The following is a 22188-nucleotide window of genomic DNA, read 5'->3' as shown; positions in this document are numbered from 1 at the left end:
ATCAGCAAATGGAAATTCGTACAGGAAGTTCAGAGCCAAAGACCAAAGCAAACAAAACAAAACAAAAACTCTGGTTTTGTAACTGGGGCTTCGATAGGAAGAGTTTGTTGAACTAAATCAGTAAGAAGAGGGTGGATATGGGAGGTCTAGAATCTAGGAGGCCCAGATATTACAGGGCCCCTGGTACTACCTGGATCCGTGTTACAAAGCCCAGGATTTGCTGAGGTTGCTTATTTTGAGCAGAGAAGAGGAACCAATGAGCCCAAGGGCTTGGGACCTTTTAGAGCCATTATTAGGGAATAGATAATTCTGCTGAACATCTGCAGCCCCAACAGTGTGCAATTCAATATTCCATTAATTGTATAAAAATGTGGATGCTATGAAACATAGCCATGTATGTATCACATATCAGTCACACATGTCATATGAAAGTAAAAGAAGCCTTTTTCCCTTGAAAATTTCCCTCCAACAGATGTGTTTATGCCTCTGCATATAATACAGCGCACAGCGGGGCTGAGAGGCTGTTATCTCAGCATTATATCTCCCCCGACTGTCGTGAAGTAATATTATAACATCCAAAGAGAGGCTGGGTGGTTGCATTTGCATCATCTAGCACAGGAAGTTTCAGTGGCTGCTTTCAGCAAGTGCTGAAACGTGGGACTGCAGGACACTAACGCAGGAGCTCTCGAACAGATGGGTGTGCTCCTAGGTCCGCTTCGGGGCTGGCATGTCAAGTAGCAACACTATAGTCATTGGCACCAAGTCGTTCTTTGGAGGATGCCTGAGAACTTGAGTGCAAAGAAAGTTGAAAACGGGGTGTGAGTTTCTCCCACAAGCCATTAGGGCTATCAGTTACTTACTCCCCTAAGATAAGGAAAAGTGTACTGGCGTTCCCCATTAAAAGGAAAATGACAAGGAGAGAAACACTGATTTCAAAGCAATACTGTTAATGCCATGTGCTTTTATACAGAGCTGGTTTCGAGTTAACCATTCTTGTCAAATCCGATGAAGAATCAATATTCGTAAGTGGTTTATATGATTTATAGAACTTTTTACCACCTCCAGGTGCCCTGGAGGAGATAAAAGGTTCCTCCCCAACGATGAGGACTACCTGACGGAAAAGGGAGATAAATATACCAAAAACGAACCTAGAGCCAAGTTCACCTCAATTTTCCGGGAAGACAGTAAAGGGAATGTCACTTAAAGATGCCAATCTATCTGGTTTAGAGGAAATCACAACTGTGGGCTGAAACGCAGAATGAGAGTCACCAAGGAAGCTCTTCAACTCGGCGTCAAGGGAGAACATTAGGTGGTCACAACACAGCTGCCTACCTGGCAGACGAGATCTGTAGGACACAGAAATGCCAGCTGGATCTTAAATCTACCTGCTTATCTGAAATGTCTATGCTAAGGCACTGCTGCTAGAAACCCTTGACAAAATGCAAACCGGTTACCTAAAAAGGACGCCACTTCAAACCAATGCCCCTCTTTAATTCATCAGACCACCTACAGAGGACCATGGAAACTTCTGAAGGCAGAGTTCATGGGCAGGACAGGGGAACACCTAAAGGTCTCCACAAATAATTCTACAACTTTGCAGTTTGGGTTCTGTCCAAGGTCTCTTTAATTTACCATGATGCCTTCTGAAAGGACAGCGGATAAGTCACTTACAGAGGTTGCTAATTTGGCTCCGCATTTCATACCTTGTCTCCAAAACACAGGATAAAAGTAAAGACAATTTCAATATACCCTCATGAAGTAAATAAGGTGAATCTGATCAGCAGTATCTTATTATACAAGCATGCACAGGAATGGTCAGTGGCCAAACAATTACTCTTTGTTCAATTTCTGTTTTGCTCAAAACCTGCAGAAGGTCCCTGCCAGTAAGTCAGGTTCTGAAATGCTATCAGTGATGCCAATAAGAGGACTAAGCAAATCTTGTTTTCTTCCTACAAGGAACAGACAAATATTTCTGCTTATCTTCTCAGCCACAGTATTACCAAGTGCTAGTGAATTATATTTTCAGAAGTGCTTTATAAAATGTGTTGGGGGATGCTTTAAGTGACTTAAGGATCTGGATTAATTAACAATTGGGAATTGCAGAGACAGAAAATAAAAAGCCCTTATACTTCTCCCTCTCCTCTCCTTTTTAAAGCATCTTCCTCACTCAATCACTCATAAGCAAGTATTTATTCAGGATGCTTGCTCTATTCAAGACAGTATCTAAAGGATCAGCTCTTCTTAGGGAAATCTAAGGTGAAACTGTCAGTCACATCCGTGTTCTGATTATTAAATACAAGATTTGTCTCTAGAAAGCCTTAACTGCCACTGTCATCCTATTATATAACCAGCAAGCAACTGGGTTCAAAAATTTAGATAAGCTTTGCTTTTCGGAACCTCTTGGGAACATAAATTAGCCATACTTATCAAGGAGGTCCTGAAAAACAGAACTGCTAAGTTTAAAGTTTGAGAACTTATTTGGAGCCGACCTGGTTCCTGGCACTGGGCTAGATTTTATCTGCTTCGCTGACCCCTAGGAATCCCTCTCAACTGAGGTCCAGCATCTCAGGGCTGAATCAGGGTGAACATACGCACACACGGCAACCCTACACATCGCTTGCCCCAAGCCCCGACGCTCACCGGCTCACGGGGCCTCTCTCCCGACCACCCGGCTCTTCCAAACCAGGCACGCTAAGTGGAGACCCGTTCCCGCTTTTCTCGCTAGAGGGCAGACGGGGCCCGTGCAAAGCCCTCCTGGCGCCGAAGGAGCGCGCACCCAGCCTCCGCTCCCGCACTCCGGTCCCGCTCCCGGGCTGGGCTCAGCTGCCGGGCGCTAGGAAAAGGCCAAGGCAGGGAGCGCTGCGCGACCCGGACCCTCGGAGAGCGCGGGTCGCGGCTACCGCCCCCAACCCGCCGCGCGGGGTGCGGTCGCCCGGGTAGGGCTGGGCGCCCAGGTGAGGGGCGGCCCCACCGAGGGCGAGAACCTCCCGGCTCCGCGGACGCCCGGGAGCAGCGCCAGGCGCCTGGAGCGCAGGGCGCGGGCGGGCGAGGGAGAGGCGACGACAGCCGAGAGGGAAGAAGAGGATCGCGGAGCCGGGCCGCGCTGCGCACTCACCTGGGCTCTGGCCGCCCGCCGGGAGCGCGGGCTTCTTGCCGGAGCCTCGGTCCTTCTTGCCCTTCCCCTTGCCTCTGCCTTCTTTGCGCTCGGACATCTCGCCTGAGAAATGCACGCTCATACGCGGACCTATCCCGGCGAAGGCGACGCGCCACAAGTTTGGTCCGAGGGCTTGGATCGGGTTTGGGAAAAGTTTGTCCCTCGAGGGGGAGAGCGCGCGGCCGAGCTGCGGCACTCGCGCGGCGCGGGGGCGTCTCCTGTCGCCTGCGGGGAGCGGCGCGGACGCGGCGTGCGGTCCGGGCCACCTGGGGCTGGCGGTGACTCCCTCAGCCGGTCGCCCTCGCTCTCGTGGCTGCTTCTGTCGCCCAGGGAAGTCCTCGGTTCCCGCCGCGCTGGGTCCCGCTGCTGTCGGCTCCGGTGGTGGCGTCCGTCCGGCGCGCTCGCAGCCCGAGGAGGGAGAGGCGTTCACCGTCCTGCCCGCGCTCCCATCGCCCAGGCAGCCGCCGCCGCTCAGCTCCTGCCGTCCGCGCGAGCCCGGAGTTCCGACAAGTTTTGGGGAACTCCTCGCCGGCTCTTTTTCAATTGCCCCACAGCCACCCACCTCCCGCCCGCAGGTTGGAGACTGGCGCCTCCTTCTCCCCCTCCCCTTGCCTCGCCCCCTCCCTCTTCCCCACCACACCCCCACCCCGAGGCGCGGACACGCCACCGGGAGGAGCCTGGGCTCGGCGCTCCCGGGCGCAGCCCCTTTCCCTCCCCGAGCCTGGCTGGGCGGGGGGCGGCGGCGCGCGGAGCAGCTGCCGGGAACCCCCGACAGGGGTCGCTGGAAGCTGCGCCCAGACGCCGCAGCCGCCACCACCGCCGCGGCGCTCGCGGGAAGCGAACTGAGCGGCCCCGGGAGATTCAAAGACCGAGCAAGGGACCCAGGGGCTCCTCGCTCTCCTCCGCTGCCAGGCAGCTCCCAAGGGCTGCTCCATTCCCAACAATGCGGAGAGAGGGAGAAAAAAAGTTTAGAACTCTGACACCTGCCCCCCAAATTAAGGCTCTGGAACCCTCGGGAAGGAGAGGAACTTCTGTTTTTCCAAGAGAGTTTGGGGTTCATTCCTTTCTTACTTTAGTCAAAGTCCCACACGTTCGCAGGGCAAAGAGAAACTGTGTGCAAGGGAATTTGAGTGTAAGATTATTCCGGGTACGCAGGAAGGGCTCAGAGAACCGTAAAGATGGTCAGATCGCACTATCTTCCCAGATTTGTTCCTTGAATGTGTGTGTATCGTGCCTTCATGTGTTTAACAACGTGCCTGTCATAATTCTCATCCTTAGCTTTTTAAAAAATAAATAGTAATAATCTAGCCTCTTCGGAGAGGGTGTCCTAAACTGTATTTCTTACTACAACCTGATTTTCAAAGGAACTGATAAAACCGAGGTTAAAAGGCGATCAACAATAAAATTACTGCAATAGCTGGGGGTGGGGGCTTACTCAGTTCTGCCGAGTGAGAAAACAAGCAGGGAGAGTTAGAGTTGGGCTAGAGCTCTTTAATTCATGAACGCTAGCTTTGTCGGATTCAAACTTTCCTCGGGACTGCGGGTGAAACCTACTTCTCCTTCCCTTGTCCTCCCTCTGGTGGAGAATTCTAAAGAGCAGTGAAATCAAGAAAACGTTGGAACTCTGCTCCGCAAATGACAAAAGTTAGAGGCCAGAGTAATCCACACCACGGAATGATCCAGAATCATGTAAAGAATACATCCTCCTAGTTATATCACAACTGTGGCTAACTTAGAATGTTAACTCACAGTGATGGACTCCCGTTGTGGTCAGGAAGAGCTGAATATGAACAATCATGTCTGAAATTTACTTCTGGGTACAAGTGACTTGCTCCTGATTTTCGGTTCTCTGGAGCTCATGCTAACCGAAGCACTACATGCATACAGACTTCTCGATATATATTGTAATTGCCACCATTTAAATACAGATGAAATCTGGGGTGCCTCCTTGCTCTATATGTGGGAAGGGAGGGGGCAAAAAACATTTATTTTAAAACAGTCCTATAATAAGAATGATTTTATTCTTGTTTAATCTTCAGGGTAATAAAGAACTGCTGAGAGATATTTTAGCAGTATTGCCATCATTATTTTGAAAAAGTTTGATGTCCAAGTATCTTCTGATGACCCTTCAACAAGCACCCAATATAAATTTTGCTAGGCTATAAAAACAGCAAAATCAGGGGAAAGATTATGAATAAACCCAAGTAGCACTGTAATATTCCACAGAGTCGAATGTAAAATGAAATCCGAATGTTGGCTGAAATAGCTCTGTTTTCCCAGGAGGGGCCACTGCTCAACAAGCAGGAAACAGCAAAATTCAGAAAAGGGGAACCCTTTCAAAAAAAAGGTACTTTATCTCCAAGATATGAGACCCTTTACAGGCTTACTATACAATAGATAAATGTTACCGAATGTATCAGTATTTTAGAATTGAAGACTATAAAGTAAAAATGTATTTTGGAATAAAAAGTTTCAGGTCTTTCCAAATAAAACAGGAAGGCAGGAGTAAAAACCCGTATCTATGGAAATACTATCAGTCAGTTTTGTTTTGAATCCAGATGTTTTACTTTTCAAAACAGCTTCTTAATTACTTATTACAGTAATTTTTCAGTGAGGATAACGGAAGAGCCTACAATTTTGTGATGATGTTCCATTTGAAGGAATCTATAGTACTAGTGGAGAGTTTTCCCAAACGAAGGATGAGGACCAAAGATTGTCGATATTGCGGAGTTTTATAATAAAACATGGCGGCCGTAAGTAATAACAGGATTCCTATGGAAATACTCAGGCCTGGGGAATGAGGGAATATGAAGGGAGGAAGCTGGGTATAAGTGAGCCTGCAATAATTGTTCTTTTTTGGTTTGATGTGCTAGAGAGAGAGAAAAAAAAGAGGACAAAAATTGCAGTGATAAATGTTGAAAGAACATTTAAGAAAGATGATGAAGGAGCAGCTGGATGACAGGGCTTCCTGGGACTATGATCAGATTCTAGAGTCGTATTTTAGTTGTCAGTTGCAGCTGAATTGTCAGAAAATTGATGACAAAGTCCAAAACTTTTTTTTCTACTGATGCATTGGTTAAGTATGTCTTTATCCTTTATGTTATTTAATGTTAATTTTTTCAGGGCTATTTTATTCCATTATTTATGATTAGGTAAAAGATTAACCAAATAAAAGTCCATTGCTTTGATAATTAAAAGATTTATGAGATTTTTCAAGAGCTTGAGATTGTCCTTAAATTATTTATCTCTATGGTCAGGAAGTGGCAAATGATGTTGTAGGGTTGCTTTTTTGTTCTTGTTTTGGTTTTTTTCCCTTTTTAAAAAACTTCAGAAATGATCAGGAAAAAAGGATGGACAAATTTTTGCTTCCTTGAAGACCAAAATATGAACCTCATTTGTATAATTTAGAAATGATGACATAGCTTCATGGTATAATTTTCCTAATTTGTTTTGTATTGTTTGGCTCCTAGAGTATGTATCATAGAGGGTTTATCAGCTCTCAAGTAACATATGTCAGGCTGTCAACATTTGTCAACTCCTGAAAAATAGAGTGGAGATTTATAAATAAGCAACTTGAGAAATAAAGACAAAATGGAGATTTTATATTAAATGACAGTTCAAAATAAATGCAATCCTGTGCCATAACATTTTTCTTTGGCAAGGCTTGCGTTTTACAAGCACTCTTAGAATCTACAAAGCGAATCAAATATGCCCTTTATCTCATTAATTCCCATTTGGAAAATACCCCAAGAAAAAATTTAAAAGACAAAAAAAATAAATAAGTAAAATGAAAGAACATTAATATATGAAGATAGATTACATTTTTTTGCAAAATACTGTGCATACTGACAGTAATGGGGATTTAATTTGGAATTAAATAGGTACTTTTAACTTTTTAAAAATAAAGTAACTTAAGATAATTACTTTTTTAAAAACTTTGCAACAAAGTTGGCATTAATGAAGATGCATGGATGCAAAAGAAAATCTCACTCATCAGAGTCAGCTCCCAAACAACCACGAAATGTGCATGACTTATTCATTCATTAAGCACTTACTGAACCAAACGCTACAACAGTAGAGAAAGAGAAAAAAAAATGCCCCTATTCTCATGAAGTTAAAATACTGTGAGAAAGGCATAAAAACAAATTAATTATTATAATACAAATGAAAAGCAAGGCCAGATAAGTTTTGCAGGGCCTGAAGCTCATAAAATTTGGGGGCTATTTTTGAAGGAAAAAAAAAAACGAATATAAAAAACCTGGTTCTGATATCACCATTTCCTATCAATCGATTACTAATTACCTACTCTGCAAATACTTAATTCAGATGTGCATATGATACCAATTGAAGCCCAAGAACGTTAAAAGGACCCTTGGATGTGAGAGATCTTGAAGAGTAAGTTTAGCTTCATGGTAGCTTCACCTCCAGTGACTGCAAACATATTCCATCCTCTACACCATTATAGTAATGGTCAATGACAATTGCATAGGATTTTAGAGATTAGAGAATATTATCCCTACGAATAGGAGACATTAATAAGCAATCAAAAGGAATACACACAAAACTGAAACAAGCAAAGACGGTCACGTGAGGAAAACGTGATGAAAGGAGCCTTAAGAATTCACAGATGAGCAATTGTCCTGTTAGACTATTCGAATCAGTATGCAAGTTGAGTTTGTTAAACAAAGGGCTGTGACCCACAAGACGCCCTGGCAAGGCTGGAAAGCTGTCCTCCATTACGTTCGCAAACATTTGACAGGATTGCTAGCAAATCATATTCTGTCTGCTATGAAGACAATCAGCTTGATGACAAAATTGTGAATTTAGAATCCACACCCCCCCAAAAAAACAAACAAAATGTAAAAACATAAGGTTCAAACAACATTAAATAGAATCTACACTTACATTGTTCTGCTTATTAGGTGATTTTTAAAAATTGCTATGGGGGGGGGGCGCCTGGGTGGCGCAGTCGTTAAGCGTCTGCCTTTGGCTCAGGGCGTGATCCTGGCGTTATGGGATCAAGCCCCGCATCAGGCTCCTCTGCTATGAGCCTGCTTCTTCCTCTCCCACTCCCCCTGCTTGTGTTCCCTCTCTCGCTGGCTGTCTCTCTCAAATAAATAAATAAAATCTTTAAAAAAATTTTTTTTAAAATAAATAAAATAAATTGCTATACATGGATAATTACTGTTGTTATTATTTATCATTATTATTAATGATTAGATTATTCTCATGACTAGGGATACATCATATATTAAAAATGGATTATATAGCTGAATACTAGTGCCTACTTTCTCTTTATGGACTCTATTTGATAAATAGGGCCAGTGTCATAAATCTCTCCTGTAGTAGGGTGGAGATAGAAGATGTGATACTTTTTGGGGTGCCTGGGTGGCTCAGTCAGTTGCGTATCTGCCTTCAGCTCAGGTCATGGTTCCAGGGTCCTGGGATAGAGCCCCCACATCTCCCTCTCCTCCCCACTTGTGCTCTCTCCCCCTAGCTCTCTCTCTCAAATAAATAAATAAAATCTTAGGAAAAAAAAAAAGACTAGATAGTTTTTGAAACATTTTCATTCCTTTTAAGAACATAGTTTCATGCAACTTTTTGGTTTCTCTTCCTTACCTCCACACTAATTATTTATCTTTCTGTTCCTCAATCCCCTTGCAAGAGGTACTTAATTCAGATGTGCATATGATACAAATACCTCAATTTATATATACATATATGTACTCCTACACATATACAGACATACATGTATGTCTACATCTGTGTGTGTGTCCATGTATGTGTGTGGGTATGTAGTTGTTCTTCTCTTTCCACTGTTGTGAATGAGAAACATTGTATTTGAATGTGAGCTTATGAAAGACAGAGGTTATATACCCTTTTGCACACTTTTTTCCTATTGCTATCCATTAGATTCCCACCACCATGCTTTGCATCTGGTAAGCACTGGTTTTGCATAGAATGAATTTAAATAGACTAGAACGAATATAAAAAACCTGGTTCTGATATCACCATTTCCTATCAATCGAGTACTAATTACCTACTCTGCAAAATGACATCGTCATTTTGACTTCAGTCTCCTTTTATCCCTCTTCATTAACTACGACCCAAATCTACGCCTTTGTCCTTTCTTTGCTTTGCCCATAGTAAAGCTTTTCTACCTGGACTCTTACTCCCTCTAGTTCTTCTGCCACATACAGTAGTCAGAGAAGTCTTTTTGCAATGCAAATCTAGCCCAGCCAACTTTGCTTCCCAGAACCCTGTGAAATGCCCTTGTAGGGCCAGGTCCTGCCTGACTCCAGCCTTCTCTCACTATGCTTCACCCCTCCCTCTCTCTGCCTCATAGAGACCTCTTTGCAACATGCCTCTAAAGCTCACCATTCTTTCTGGTCCAAGTGCCTTTGTACTTGCAGTTTCTTCTGCCCGAATTTGGCCACAACCAATCCTCTTTGCCTAATTCCACTTATCACTCAGGCTTCAATTGAATTTCATTTGCTTAGAAAAGCTGTCCACTGCCTTTGAACACTGTTTTCATCTCCTATCATACTTTTGCATCTCCTTCATAACATTTCTTCTTGTCTGTTATTCTATCATTGTCTTTGTGGGGTTTTTTTGTTTCCTGTTTTTTGTTTTAAAAATGATCTGTCCTGGGCATTAATCCCTTTGAAGGCCAAGATTGACAATTTCGTGTTCTTTGTTACATCTCTAGCGCTGTACCTGTCTGATCATAGCCAATTACATACATTTTGTTAATTGGTGGATAAATGAGGATACATAGAATTACTTTCAATATGTATATAAGACGATACATACATATGGGTGTGTGTACTTAGGTTTATTTGATCAAATTTGACAATGATGATGATGGTCATACTAGGCATGACACTTTGGGATACCCGCTGTTGAAATAAGTCTTTCCAAGAACAAACACAGAAAATAAAAATTTTGACTAATCAGTACTATCTCTGAATACTTTAGGAGATGAGGTGATAAGTTCTGTGAAATGGTAAAACCCCAAGAAGGATAATGACTTTTTCCCCTAAATTGCCTCTGTAAGTTTCACCTATAGATTACATTTATTGGCTCCATTTCCTCCCTCGGATTCTTGTGAGGAGTCAAAGAGACCCATAAAACAGCTAGGTTTTAGCAGGGATGTTCTAACAGAAGGATAATGGATGAAAACCTGCAAACACAGCATTGTTAACAGGGTTAAAGACCCCTTTCTAGCTGGGCATAACATAAGGTTGCTCTCACCGTAAGATTATTTTTCACCTTGCAGACCAGTGGTGCGTCCCGACGTGGTCACTGTAGCAAGTGGCTCCTGATAACCGCCTTAAAAGTAGCTCTGAGTTTGGTTTTCATCTTCTAATATTTTGCTCCCTTCCCATCATTCATATCTGTGCAGCAAATGCAAAGGGATTTCTCCATGCATACTTGGGGGTCAGTTTGTGTGCATATCTAATATACAGCCGAGAGAGACAGATGCGTCCGTGTCTTTTAAGAATTGCTCCATAAGATCCACTCCAAGGTTAACATAATTTCCTTTCAAGAGGCACTTTCTTCTTTGTTGTGAAAAGATTCACCCCTGTGAAATGTATAATCATGCTAAAATATAAATTTAATGTCCTGAGTGATGAATTGGTGCTTCAAATATTTGAGCAGTAAGAGTAATTTCACAAATCAACTCTGCTTCAGTATGTGCCCTAAGAGACACCTGGGGGAAAGCATTTCCAAAACAGATTGTAGTCTATAGGAGATTACTTCATAGCGTCATTAGGATAACTGGGCCGTATGAAATGAAACACTGACCCACAAATTCTGTACGTGGCTCAGGAATATAATAACAACACAATTTTTCTTTTTCCTTCTTTCCCACATAATTTCTTCTAACTTTTATTAATTTTTATGAATTCTCTCCATCTCCTCCTCTCCTTTTTTTCAGGTCCTCGTCGTGTGAGAGCCCAATGCTTCATATATCTGACTTGACTAGAGATTTCTAGTTTTCGGTTTAAGAGCCAAGAGTGAAGTTCTCAGGGGAATGTTACAGTCATCTCCACCCCTGGACCCAGGCCTAGAATTCGAGTTCCTTTGCAGCAGACCAACTTTCAACACACTCTATGTTTGGGAACTTTAGTGTGTGTGCGTGTGTTAAATATATATATATATATATATATATCTCTTTCAATTCTCATTCATTTGGGAAAATAATTTCACAAGTATTAACAACTCAAGAAAGCGAGTCATCTTTTAAAGATGATTTAGCAGAACAATTAGCTAACTTGACAGAAGTCAAATGACTGTCCAAAAAATAACTGGGGCCAACCATGCAGAAGATTACATTCTTATGGAAAATGTTGTCTTTTCTGTTTAATCATAAATATTGGGTTTGTTCCAGCTCTTTCCCATAGGTGCAAGATGGAAACCACCTAATTCAAATGGTGTAGGAAACTCTGATCTTGCCCAGAGTCTTAACCAGTATGTAGGACTCTTTGGGGCCCAGAGAAATTCTGGGGGTGATCCCGAACATCTAAGAATATGTTTGGCTTAGCATTTGTGAGTGATCTTTTTTTGGTCCTAGAGTCAACGGAAATCTCTGAGATCCTATAAAGCGGATATATTGGGGCATAGAAAAAAAATGTCAGTCCAGCTGAGACTGGTGTCTTTGAGACCGGCCAAAACCAGCCCTGGTTTTGTAGGGAGGAAGAGAAAGAGGTGACATTTATCTTGCTTTGGAATTGCACAATCTTTTTTTCCTGTTGTTGTTGTTTCCAGAATGAGGTAGAGTTCCGTTATCCCTTTTATTTTCATGATCGTCAGTAGACCCCTGAGCACCAGCAATATGCTAAGATTTATGTCCGTGCGTGTTTACTATGGGTACTAGAACTATATAGTTCCCTCTCTGAAGTGCAATGGAAGGAACTTAGTACATATTTTCTCGACTCATCTTTTTTAATTTACTTTTTTCCCCTCTTACCTAAGAAACTTTCATGAAAGTGTTGCTCTTTCCCTCCCTTGTCCTACTGCTGTACCCACCTGGCATTGGTCACCCCATCTCCCCTTTTATTCCAGGAACATTATCTTTCCCCATTCTAACAAAGAAAGGACTTTTGACCTGTCCTTTCCTTTTACTACCCAACATTCTCAGTTCCTTTTCATTTACCGGCTGAAGGAATTCATCTCCTCTTCCCTCAACTCACCACCAATCTAATGAAACTGCTCAGAAGTCACTAATGCCTTCCTAATTGATATATGAAGCTTTCTCTTTTGAGTCCTTATGCCTAGGGAATACTGATACACACATCATCTTGATAGCTTTTCCTGGGACTCAGAATATCTCAGGGGCAGTAGTTTCTGTCTTTTCTGAATACTTTTTTTTTTCTACCTGTCTTTTAAAGGCTGGCTCCTGGCCAAATACTTAAAACCATTTTCTTCTTAACTACATGATAATCCTATAAAAATGTCATTCACTGCCGTCTATTTCAAATGTTGATAATTCACATATGTGTGTATATACATATATATACAACTACTATATAGACGCCAACTAGCTCAAAACGAACAGTTCAGTAATCCCCAATCCTTCCTCCCCCACCAAAAACAAAACAAAACAAAAACAAACGTATCTTATGATCAGAAACTAGGCATCATCCTTAATTTTTCTCCTCCCATCCTCTTTTCCTCCACGGATTCCAGCCAGTTGTAGCCCCGATTCCAGCGCTTTTACCTCTGAATCCTCATCACCACCTCCTTGGTTTCTCCCCCAATCTAAGTCTGTGGTCACTCTGTCACTGGATTTTTCTAAGTCCTCCTCTTCCATTTCTATGCTCACACCCAGTCACCCTCCCTCCTGCTATCAGACTCAATCCTCTAAATTGTAAGCTATTATCTTGTCATTCCTTACGTGATATCTCTCTTGGCTTCCTGTTGCTATAAAGTGGAAACTTCTCTGTAGAGGGCAGCCAGGTCCTTCCCAATCTAAGTGCTGTGTAAATTGGAAACCTCTTCCCTGTCTTCTCGTGTGCATTTGGGATACTCTGGTCATGCTGAACTTCTCTTTTCTTACTTCTATGCCTTTAACTTTGTTTTTCCTCCTACTAGGAATTTCTTCCCTTCCTCAGCCTAGTACACTTCCACTCTTCCTTCCAGATCCAAGTGAAAGCTCACCTCTTCTATTTTTCCCTGATGCTCCCCAAAACCGTCTTCCTTACACCTATCTTCATTTAGCACCTACGTTATTATAATGATTTGTTTTCAAGTCTGTCTCTCTGCTATGCAGGGATGATGCCCTAGGAGTGATCTCTGTGTCTCCTTAAAGTACACATATATATAAATGAGTAGACTATAAACGTATTCTAAGAATTCACGACTTACATTGAACTCAACTTCAGAGCCAAGAGCCATTGACGGGTATTTTGATTTTTCCAAATTTAACTTTTTACTCAAAAGTAAACGGGGCTTTCACCAAGTAACCACAATGTTTCCAAGCTCTATATTAGTTGTATCTTCTTTGACTTGTTCAGCCAAAGTTACAGTTGGCAGGATTCAAGAACAAGCCTACTTGGTTTCTATCACTACATTTTTATATACTCGAATCCACTTTGGTCCCTTGCTTACAGACTTAATGCCTTATTTCCCCCATATAAAAAACAAACAAACAAAGGAAACTGGTGTGATAGCAACACTTGTTACTCATTAACCATCATAATGAGGTATTAGAAAGATCAACTAAGCCCTTATTTGTAAATTCCTCTATATAAGGAAAATAAATTTATTATATAGTGTTCGTTTAGATTTCTGGAAATTTTATTTATAACTCTGGAAGGAGGAAATAAAAAGTCCTTTTATGTAGTTGAGATGTTTGGATTGCTTGATCTCTCTCTCAGAGAGTGCTTGTCACTCAGCAACTTCATCTACCCTCCCCCCCAATCTCTGCCCATAGGTCCTGAGAGCCTCTGAGGGTCACAGTCTCTGCTGTGGGCCTGGACGGATGTCTGAGGAAGTGAAGGCTGAGGAAGAGAAGCCTGAGGAAGTGAAGGCTGAAGAAGTGAAGCCTGAGGAAGAGAAGCCCGAGGAAGAGAAGCCTGAAGAAGAGAAGGCTGAGGAAGTGAAGGCTGAGGAAGTGAAGACTGAGGAAGTGAAGGCTGAGGAAGAGAAGCCTGAGGAAGTGAAGGCTGAGGAAGTGCAGGCTGAGGAAGTGAAGACTGAGGAAGTGAAGACTGAGGAAGTGAAGACTGAGGAAGAGAAAGCTGAGGAAGTGAAGCCTGAGGAAGAGAAGCCTGAGGAAGAGAAGCCTGAGGAAGTGAAGCCTGAGGAAGAGAAGCCTGAGGAAGTGAAGCCTGTCTACGAGAAAGCACCAATAAGTCAGATAGACCTTTGAATGCTGATCCTGCTTCACAGCTGTCTGCTCATCAGTAAAATGGGGATTATAATACCTATTGTAACCGGTCACTGTAATGAGGATTAAATGAGCTCGTGTGAATCAAGTGTCCAGTTTATTAGAGTTGGCACTAGGAATATAGCACCTCTACTGTTTGTCACTGCCCCCTGACTCCCAGGTGCTGCTGCTCCTACCAGCCCAGGCTAGGTTTCCCCAAACACCTCTGATTCCAAGCCAACTTTACTAAAAGGAGCTTTATGCCAAAAGAATGGGCAATTTATTTTACTATTTGGTAATTACTGAACAGATCTGGATTATCCTATGACACCGGCACTTAAGGCTACAAAGAATAAATAAAACTAATAAAAATCACATATTTTTTTAGGGATTTGAAGTTTTCACCACACTGTTCTTAATTTACCTCCTCTCATCATGCCTTTTTGGCTTTTCTATAAGACTGATAATTCTGAAGTTGCCCAATGGGAGGCAGCATAGAGGAAAAGGAGGTAAAAATGAAAACTAGCACTTGAATGAATGGAATATTACCTACACGGTAAACAGAATTCTAATACTGATTACAAGATTCCTGTCCACTGGTGTAGACACCCTGTCTGATGCCCTCCCCTTGAGTATGGGTGGGACCTACTGATATTATGGAATACCACTCCTATGATTAGGTTATCAATCAGTTGATTTTGAGCTAATCAAGAGTGAGATCATCCTGGGTGGGTCTGACCTAATCAAGTGAGGCCCTAAAAGACGGGCTGGGCCTTTTCCGAAGAGAAAGATCACCCCGCTGGCTTTGAAGTAGCTGCTGTCCTGTACTGAGAGGGTCATTTGCCTAAGAGGAGAGGGTGGCCCCTAGGAGCTTAGAGCCATCCTTCATTGACAGCCAGAAGGAGAATGGGGACCTCGGTACTACCGCCCCAAGGAACTATATCCTGCCAACAACCTCACTGATCCTGGAGGAAGATCTAAGCTCCAGATTGGAACAGAGCCCAGTCCACACCTCAATTTCAGCTTTGTAAGTCCCTGAGCAGAGGACCCAGTTATGCCACGTTCAGACTCAGACTGACAAAACTGGGAGCTAATAAATGAGTGTTGTTTTCAGATGCTAAGATTGGGGTAATTTGTTACCCAGCAATAAAAAGCTCCTGCAGTTATAAAGACATTTTAATTTACATCATGCTTCAGACAGCAAGGCAGGGGTGGGGGAGGACAAGGAAGAAGCCAGCTTGATGTCTGGAGGGACTCTCCCAGCTCAGTCACTCCCCAGTTCTCCGGATCTGGGGGGGAAGGAGGGGGTGTCGCTTCACTGTCCCAGCCTTGACTTCCTTCATCTGTAAAATGAGGAGGTCAATAATTGGCAAGATGTCTGCAAGGTGCTTTCCAGGCTCGAAATGTCCTCTTACATCGTATTTTTCATCCTTAGGTTATAAAGCTTAGTTTTTGAAAGAAAACAAGGCACACAGGGAATCAATTTGGAAATTTTCACGGAGAGCCGATGAAACCCGACTCGGCAATCCTAGCTCCTCTGTAGACTGTCCTGTCTCCAATCCCTTCTTTGAGCTTTGGCCAGACTCACAGACATCAAATGAACTCCAAGGAGGTTTATGAGCCTCATCCACGGGTCCAAGGGGGAACCTAAAGAGTTGTGGCTTTTTTTCTTTCTTTTCTATTTTTGGAGGGTGAAGGTTTGTTTTTATTTCTCACAGGGATATTTTTGGTAAAAGTCTTCTGCCAAAACAATCAGAAAGATAAGGCACCTGCCATAGGGATGAATGCTATGTAAACTGTGATGTGTGTTCATGGCAGACATAAAGAACTTTTCTATAAATAATAACAATTGAACTCAAAAATATATCACAGCTTAAGGATTCATTAGGGAAATGTGTAGATGTTCCTAAGAAAGGTCCATGGTCCTGAAGCAGCACAATTTTTGGCATGGGTAGGAAATGTGTTTAACTCTGCCTTTTTTGCTCTACTACGTACGTTTTTATCTTTTGATCAGTATGAATAACCCAAACGGAAATTTCTTTTAGGAGACAGGAGAGCGGAGTAAAGTGTTTCAAGTCCACAAAATTAGCTGGAGTGAAATTATAGCTTTGCCGTTTAGGAAAAGTTCCTTGCAGCAAGATTTACTATGTTCCTATGAGTAGATGAACTTATCTCCTTTCCCCAACCTCATTAAATCATAAAACATTTCCCTAAAGCCACTTTCGCTCCACCGTGTTTTTCTGTGAAAGCTGTGGTATGCGTTAACTCATTCCAAGAAACCAAAATTCTCTAAACTTTTTCAAATCCTGGACAATCTCAGAATGCTCAATCCTATAGCAATGTTTTAAATCAGCCCCGAGACTAGCTATATAGGCAAAGTAAAACGGGTAATAAAAGAATATACTGAGACAGTTTTGACAAATTGAGTTGGATTCTGAAAGACATGTTGGAATTGGGGTCTGAACTATTCAGATGGGTCTATACATTGAGAAAATTGTCTATACTACCTTCAGACATCCACATTTCTGTAAGCAGAGCCTCAGATCTTCAATCAAAGCCACTCATGAGCTATTCCTCAATGTTTTAACATCACCATTCTATGATGATGGAACTAATATTAATTAGATGTATATGTCTCCAACCACACATCCCATGTTTTGAAAATATCTGAACTAAGGTGGAATTAATGGTAAAACCAATAAAACTTAAGCTTCAGAGCTCCACACTTGCGAGAGTCCCTTCCAAGGCCTAGAAGTACTTTTGTATTAGTAATTTTTTAAAAGATCTTCCAAAATTTACTCCTATTTGAGGAGATACAAATATAGTTTGAGAAATAGAGTAAAAATGCAGACAAGTTTACCAGTTAGGGTTTGCTCTATCGACATCTGAACTAAATAGGGTTTTGGGTTTTTTAATTTTTCAAGTCATGGCTCTTGTATTACCAGCCCTAAATGATTTAGACCATCTTCCTGTTCTCATCACAGAGAACATCCCCACCTTACCACGCTTTGAGCACACGCATTTGCAAAACTTCTCCAAGTTCCTGAATAGGGGCAATTGGCTGGTACAGAGAATGTCCTCTTTGTGTGGTCATGAGAATGACATCTGTTTGTTCACTGGTACAACAACTCAAACAGCCAAATTACAGTCCTACTTGCATACATTTTTTATAAAAATGGCCCAGAGTACCACAGTAATCAGTATTTTTAACATTACTCTTAGGCCTAATTTTTCTTCCTCGCGTTGCAAATCCCAGAAAATAAGGACCACGCCTGAGTATATGGCTCAAAAGTCACTGATCAAAGATCTATCTGCTTCCCTGGTGAAGAATGCATATTAAATTTACACATAAAGAGGTGTTAAGTTCTTTGAGGGCCGATTCTATGTCATTGAAATTTTATATCTTTCATGGTACTGAATATAGCACTTTTTACCTGTTAGGTATGTTGAAAATATTTGATGGGTAATAAATGAGTCCATTTGTTAGGTGTTTAGTTTAATTAATAGTGTTCAATTGTGATACATCCTAATCATATTCTCTTTAAAATTGCTCAATGTATTGTATTTAAGGTAATTATTCTGGGATAGAGTTAAGATCATTATTTTGGGTTGAAATGAGGAATTTTAATGTTAATAACACAATATAAATTCAAAAGAGATTATCTCAGCTTCTACATGATTCTAAAAGTCTGTTGTGTGAGTATACTGAAGGAGGAAAATAACATACAGTTGAGTTAATTATTCAAGATAAACTCACCAGAATCAATTAATCAAATCAAAACATTTAACTAATCGCCCAGCGCAGATCTAGCCTAAAATTAAGGTCTCTTATAGCTACATAAGCAATCCAAGTCACTCTTAGGCTACTTAAATTTCTAGAGTTTCATATCCTGATTACATGCTACTTCTAAACAGAGGAGTTTAGGATTATACTTTCAAGGTCAAGCTCTTAACAGCAGTAATGTTTTGTTGTTGTTGTTGTTGTTGGTAATGACGTCTTCAAATGTTATTATCCTAGGAAATTGCGTATTTCCTCTATTGTTTGTATATATGCATTTATGTATACACAAGAAAATATTTATTATTTTTTCCAATGTTATGGACCTAAACTGTGAAAATAAAGACAAAATGTTAAATGTCAAAATGGAAACATTCTTTTTTTAGGTTTTAGAAAAACATCAGTAAGTCATGCCACCGTGTAGTAAACTAAGACATAGGTCGTATTTATAAAACGCCAAGACATACAAATAAACATGGAGAAAAAAATGAGCAACATATGGAATTTTTTTTTCTAGACTATGGAAATTATCTGCGATTTTTGCCTTTTGGGAAAATTTTTAAATTTATGCTGAAATTATTTCTTTTTTAAAGCATTTTAAAAATTAAAATATTACCGCAATCACGAATAAATCATATCTAGTCATGAACTGAAATTTTTGTTGGGAAACCTTCTACTTATAAGTCTTTATAAACAACTCTTCATGAAATTTCTATTAATACATGATCGGTGTTTTAAAGAAATAATGTGACTGAAAAGAAATTGTAATGAAAATAGCATTATCTGTAATGTCAATTATAATTTAGAAAATGATATATCTTAAAAGCAAATGTTTCTAAGAGAAATTCTAATATCATTAAGAGCAGCTTGATAAACACAGCTGTTTTCACCTTAGTTAGAAACACCCTGTTTCTCCAAGTTGGTTTAATTGCATCTCAAGTGAGAACATGTTTTGTGCTCATTAAGTGCCATTTTAATTTCTGATTGGAAGTCATAGGCAGTGAAATAACAGCACCTTAACTGCACGGACATTGCCGGAAAGAAAAAAACAAGCAGTTTCAAAACATTTGGAACACATAATAGCTTCAATCAGGCAGACAGTAAAATCTTGGGGAATTTTCTGATTTATAAGAAAAGTGGATAGAAGCCAAGTTAGTGTGGACGTATTTGAAAAATCTTGGGTGATTTTTACTGTAGGAAACACAACCTCTGATTAAATCATAAACCTAATAAACATAATTTCTTGACATTTGGGGAAATTACTGGTATACAATTGAATCAAGGCTCTGCTTACCTTGTGTATATCTCTGAAGAAGAGCATGCTTATTGTTTGCTGTAATGATTATAGATAAAAAAAAATCCCCGCACATTCTAGGACACCCAGGACCACGCTGGTTTATACCCGTGATGCCAGGTGTAATTATGAATAGCACTTTCTTCATTCTCAGATGTGCTTGTATTGGTCCATACGTTATAGTCACTCCATTAAAATATAATTTTGCTTGAAGAATTTTGTGTTTGGCCATCACTTATTAAACATTGACCTGTATGCCAGGCATTGCGGTAGAGGTTTCATATGTCACGATGTCATTTAACCTTCACTATGATTCTAGGAGATAGATCTTATTTTGCACTTTTCATTTTATAAATGCATAAAGTTGAGAATTTCAAAATCCTATACCTTAAATGTTACCTAAGACCGTGTCTACGCAAAACTCGAAGTAATACTAAAACCATTCCAAAAGTTGCAAATGTTTTCAGATATTTGATCACTCAGTATCATTTTACACTGCCCTGATAACATTTGAAAATGGATTTTTTTTTCATTCAACTTGCATAGTTTCCCCTTTTTAGATTCTTCATTTAATAACTCTGGCTGAAAATGTTTGGCAAAGAAACAGTAAGAAACTTCACTATTCTTGGCTAAACTAACAGAGCAATCTCTCCTCTAAAACTAATTAAGCACTAATGCTTAATTACTTGTTAGGGAAAAATAAAGAAAAAAAAAGTAGAAAGCAACATATACAGGTAAAGAATATGACGATTTTTCTCAGAAGTATTTACAAGTGACTGGGATTTTTTTCCGCTGAACTAGGAAAATCTTTTAGCAGATTACAGGACATTCTCAGTTTCCTACTTTCTCTCCCTTTCTCTAGATTTGCTTTTCAGAAATTTCACTAGGATTCCACGGCACTAAATTTCCACTGAATCACAGACAGTAAGTATCTCCCAAATATGACTTTTAAGCCCCAAATATCCAATGGCTATTAATAGTTTGGGGAATATGAAAATAATTACTAGAATTAAAAGTCTAACTTTTACTAGAACAACTTCATACAAGTATTATTTGTGGATCTGGTTACCAGAAAACTTCCTACGTGGAATGGATCTAGAACTGAGGAGAAGTAGGAAGGAACGGAAACGCAGATCAATGCTAATTGAGAGATCTGGGAGACATATTTAAATTCAAGTACATGATTATCAAAGTCATTGTCAGTCTAAAATGTAAAGATCTTTATTATTGAAAATGGTACTTAAAAATGTATGCTCTGGATTATTCTATAAAGCTACAGTTGTCAAATGTGTCAGTCAGTTGTTTAGTGGACTACGAATCTGCCTGCCATGTTTTTGTTCAAATTGTAAATCGAGGCCAGGATTGGAGTGAGCCACACGATCCTCCACAATCCAGATTTCAGTGAAAGTTACACAGGTTGGGGTAACTGGGTAATAGACATTAAGGAGGGCACGTGATAATGAGCACCGGATATTATATAAGACTGATGAATCACTCTCTCTCTGAAGCCGACAATACATTTTATGTTGATTAATTGAATTTAAATTTTAAAAAAAGGAAAACATAAAAAAAAATGTTACACAGGAACTAGTCATGTGGTGAATCAAAGCCTTGACATTTTACAGCTCCTCCATTATCTATTCAATGCTGAGGGAGAGGGAGAATTACTCCGAAAAAGAGCAAAGATAAAAAGAACCACATGGCAACCTAGGAGTAGAACACTAATTCAGGTTTTAAAAAATCAATTTCTATTTTATCTATCTATCTATATGTTGTTATACTATACAATAAATTGGATTCTTGCCTCCAAGTTTGCTTAAGAAAGCTGATCTTCCAAGTTCAACCTTCTCTAACCTCTTGTTCACTTACTCAACGCTAAACTGGATGCCTACCATGTTCCATGCTTTGTTCTGGAGTATAGGGATGGAGTGGTGAGTGAAACAAAATATTATGCTCATAAAGCTCATACTCGGGCAATAAACAACTAAACTAAATGTATAACCTCAGACACCACTTCCAAGTGGTCATAGGTGAAAAATAAAACAGTGAAAGAGGATAAAGAATAGCAGACGGTTGGCTATTTGACACGGAGTAGTCAAGGAAGGCTTCCTAAAATAGGGAACAGTTAAGCAGAGAATTCAATGATGTAAAGGAATGAGTCATGCTGAGATCATAAGGAAGCATCTCAAGTAGAAAGGACAGCATATATAAAAGTTCTGCAGCAGGAATAAGCTTGGTGCAACAGTGGAACAGCAAATGGGCCAGTGAGGCTAGAGGGGTATGAACAAAGGGATGACAGTAGAAGATGAGGACACAGGAGAGAGAAAGGCAGGGCCAGATCTCATGGACCTTGAAGGCCATGGTAAGAAGTTCAAATTGAATTCTATGTGTGTGAAGTCAACAGGGAGTTTTGTGAAGGAGAGTGACATGATTTCATTATATATACATATTGAAAGAGAGAGAGAGTAAGAACATGATCAGGGGGAGGAGGAAAGGGGGAAAGAATCTCAAGCAGGCTCCACGCTGAGTATGGAGCCCCATCTCACCAGCCTGAGGTCATGACCCTGGGATCATGACCTGAGCCGAAA

At 40.8% G+C, this 22188-nt stretch overlaps 1 protein-coding gene across 3 annotated transcripts in view; it reads right to left on the bottom strand.

Annotated features, from left to right (window-relative positions):
• The window catches only part of NRG1 (neuregulin 1), a 1048028-nt gene that overhangs the window by 212483 nt on the left and 813357 nt on the right, over positions 1-22188 (bottom strand). The window contains exon 1 of one of the 3 annotated variants that reach the window (XM_057303499.1): positions 3116-3702. The exons of the other annotated variants lie outside the window; for them this stretch is intronic. Within the exon in view, the coding sequence (XP_057159482.1) occupies positions 3116-3236 (121 nt within the window). The 5' untranslated portion in view covers positions 3237-3702. Of the gene's footprint in view, positions 1-3115; positions 3703-22188 lie in introns of those variants that run through there. 3 annotated transcript variants of the gene reach the window in all.

The sequence above is a fragment of the Ursus arctos genome, unplaced genomic scaffold, assembly GCF_023065955.2.
Source record: "Ursus arctos isolate Adak ecotype North America unplaced genomic scaffold, UrsArc2.0 scaffold_27, whole genome shotgun sequence".
Classification (NCBI taxonomy): Eukaryota; Metazoa; Chordata; class Mammalia; order Carnivora; family Ursidae; genus Ursus; species Ursus arctos.
This window is presented reverse-complemented; position numbering and strand designations above follow the sequence as displayed.